At 40.3% G+C, this 2884-nt stretch overlaps 1 protein-coding gene across 1 annotated transcript in view; it reads right to left on the reverse strand.

The window, feature by feature from the left end:
* Positions 1 to 2434, reverse strand: part of LOC103519683 (band 7 protein AGAP004871-like) — a gene marked incomplete at its 5' end in the record, with an annotated part of 9704 nt that extends 7270 nt beyond the window's left edge. Inside the window, 4 exons of the mRNA XM_008484773.2 lie at positions 69 to 191; positions 546 to 555; positions 685 to 888; positions 2325 to 2434. Of these exons, the coding sequence (XP_008482995.1) occupies positions 69 to 191; positions 546 to 555; positions 685 to 888; positions 2325 to 2434 (447 nt within the window). The remainder of the gene's footprint in view (positions 1 to 68; positions 192 to 545; positions 556 to 684; positions 889 to 2324) is intronic.
* Positions 2435 to 2884: the final 450 nt, after the last annotated feature.

Below are 2884 nucleotides of genomic sequence, written 5' to 3' on the forward strand. Positions count from 1 at the left end.
CAATTTTTTTGGAGTCCGACGTACAACAAAGGGAAAAAAAGGACCCCCAAATTCGGCCCTGTCCTTACCTCCGAATATTTTCTGCCTGTCCTTATTGTTATGGGCCACATCGTTGGTGACAACAATGGCATGGTTGTTGATTTCTGTCTCCATCATATCGTCCCTACTATCCGACATTTCATGCATCATGGCTCATCCCCAACCAGGAAACAGGAGAGGAGTCCTGGAAACGAAAATCGGGAATAGTTAGAAACGGTATAAAAAACTAGTAATTCAGTGAATCAGGAGTAGTTAGATAGAAACGATATGAAATAACTTTGTGATTCAGAAAACTATAGAACTTAACCTGAAAATGGGCCCTTACAAACCCCCTCAAGGTCCGATCAATCCCAAAATTTCAACGAAAAAAATCGTCATTTAGGCCATTAGAATGCCAAAGTTAATTAAAATCGAAAAAAAATTATTGCGGGTTATGGTGAAAAGATAAAATAAATCTTCAGGCATTAGGAAGCCCTGAAGCTCTAGCTCAAATTCTTTTAACTTACCTATGGGGTTCTGGGTGTATCGAAGAATCAACTTGGGAAGAAGACTTTGTATCTATATATACCTACCGACCAATAGGTCAGTACAGTACTGCGTGCAATATGAAGGTTAGCTCAAATAATTAATGGTGTGGTGTTTTACCTGCATGGTGTTAGAGATAGCCTCGCGCTCACTCAGTATCTCATGTAGAGGCCGCGTACCCATGACATTACGTAGTGTGGTCTGCGCTAATAGTTTGGTCGAGTGGTGCGCGTTGGCGACATTGGCGACGGAAATGGTCGCGTTACTGACGCGATAGTAGACAACCGCGTCCACGGACACCGTCACACTGTCCTTGGTTAATACCTGCGGACAAAATAAGGAGCATTTATACCATTGTTGAAGCCCGAAGCCTTTGTTTAAGGTTTAGGGCCTTTGTTTAGGGTTTAGGGCCTTTGTTTAAGGTTTAGGGCCTTTGTTTAGGGTTTAGGGCCTTTGTTTAAGGTTTAGGGCCTTTGTTTAGGGTTTAGGGCCTTTGTTTAAGGTTTAGGGCCTTTGTTTAGGGTTTAGGGCCTTTGTTTAAGGTTTAGGGCCTTTGTTTAGGGTTTAGGGCCTTTGTTTAAGGTTTAGGGCCTTTGTTTAAGGGTAGCTTGTTGCTGAATGTAAAGGATAGCTTCTACGAATCTACGTATATGCACTTTGTTGTAGGGGCAAATAACCCTAAAGGATAGCTTCTACGAATCTACGTATATGCACTTTGTTGTAGGGGCAAATAACCCTAAAGGATAGCTTCTACGAATCTACGTATATGCACTTTGTTGTAGGGGCAAATAACCCTAAAGGATAGCTTCTACGAATCTACGTATATGCACTTTGTTGTAGGGGCAAATAACCCTAAAGGATAGCTTCTACGAATCTACGTATATGCACTTTGTTGTAGGGGCAAATAACCCTAAAGGATAGCTTCTACGAATCTACGTATATGCACTTTGTTGTAGGGGCAAATAACCCTAAAGGATAGCTTCTACGAATCTACGTATATGCACTTTGTTGTAGGGGCAAATAACCCTAAAGGATAGCTTCTACGAATCTACGTATATGCACTTTGTTGTAGGGGCAAATAACCCTAAAGGATAGCTTCTACGAATCTACGTATATGCACTTTGTTGTAGGGGCAAATAACCCTAAAGGATAGCTTCTACGAATCTACGTATATGCACTTTGTTGTAGGGGCAAATAACCCTAAAGGATAGCTTCTACGAATCTACGTATATGCACTTTGTTGTAGGGGCAAATAACCCTAAAGGATAGCTTCTACGAATCTACGTATATGCACTTTGTTGTAGGGGCAAATAACCCTAAAGGATAGCTTCTACGAATCTACGTATATGCACTTTGTTGTAGGGGCAAATAACCCTAAAGGATAGCTTCTACGAATCTACGTATATGCACTTTGTTGTAGGGGCAAATAACCCTAAAGGATAGCTTCTACGAATCTACGTATATGCACTTTGTTGTAGGGGCAAATAACCCTAAAGGATAGCTTCTACGAATCTACGTATATGCACTTTGTTGTAGGGGCAAATAACCCTAAAGGATAGCTTCTACGAATCTACGTATATGCACTTTGTTGTAGGGGCAAATAACCCTAAAGGATAGCTTCTACGAATCTACGTATATGCACTTTGTTGTAGGGGCAAATAACCCTAAAGGATAGCTTCTACGAATCTACGTATATGCACTTTGTTGTAGGGGCAAATAACCCTAAAGGATAGCTCCTACGAATCTACTTGTGGACTTACTTTGAAGCAGACGAACAGAGAGAAGGGTAGCGTAATACCGACCAGGAACCAGGATAATCCTGTCATTAGAGATCCACAGATACCGGCATCAGATGGGTCAGCATTGTCCGCTGAAAATAGATAAGAGAATACCTTGTTTATCCTGTCCGAAAAGGGCTGAAAAGTCCCTTTATCTAATAATCCAATAAATATGTTTCTTTATGCTATATTGTTAAAGAATAAACACTTTTATTTAATTATACTCAGGAATAACTTTGATTTATTGGTTATTATTTAATTCACACACAATGACACAAATTGAGGCGTCCAGCCATTACACACACTGTTGCCATATTTTTTTAAGTTCGTACGTAGGTACGTTAATAAAAAATATACCTTGTTTATCCTGCCCGAATAGGGCTGAGAAGTCCCTTTATTTTTATTATTATTTTTTTAAAAGATGAGTGTTCCACCGCCGTTTTTATTTTGTAGCAATGAAACAACTGCTACATTAGACGCATGTGGCCTGTGTCGTAGCATGCCCATCCCGTAGAATGCCTCTCATCAGTTGAGCGAGAAGA

The sequence above is a fragment of the Diaphorina citri genome, unplaced genomic scaffold, assembly GCF_000475195.1.
Source record: "Diaphorina citri unplaced genomic scaffold, Diaci psyllid genome assembly version 1.1 scaffold2879, whole genome shotgun sequence".
Taxonomy (NCBI): domain Eukaryota; kingdom Metazoa; phylum Arthropoda; class Insecta; order Hemiptera; family Psyllidae; genus Diaphorina; species Diaphorina citri.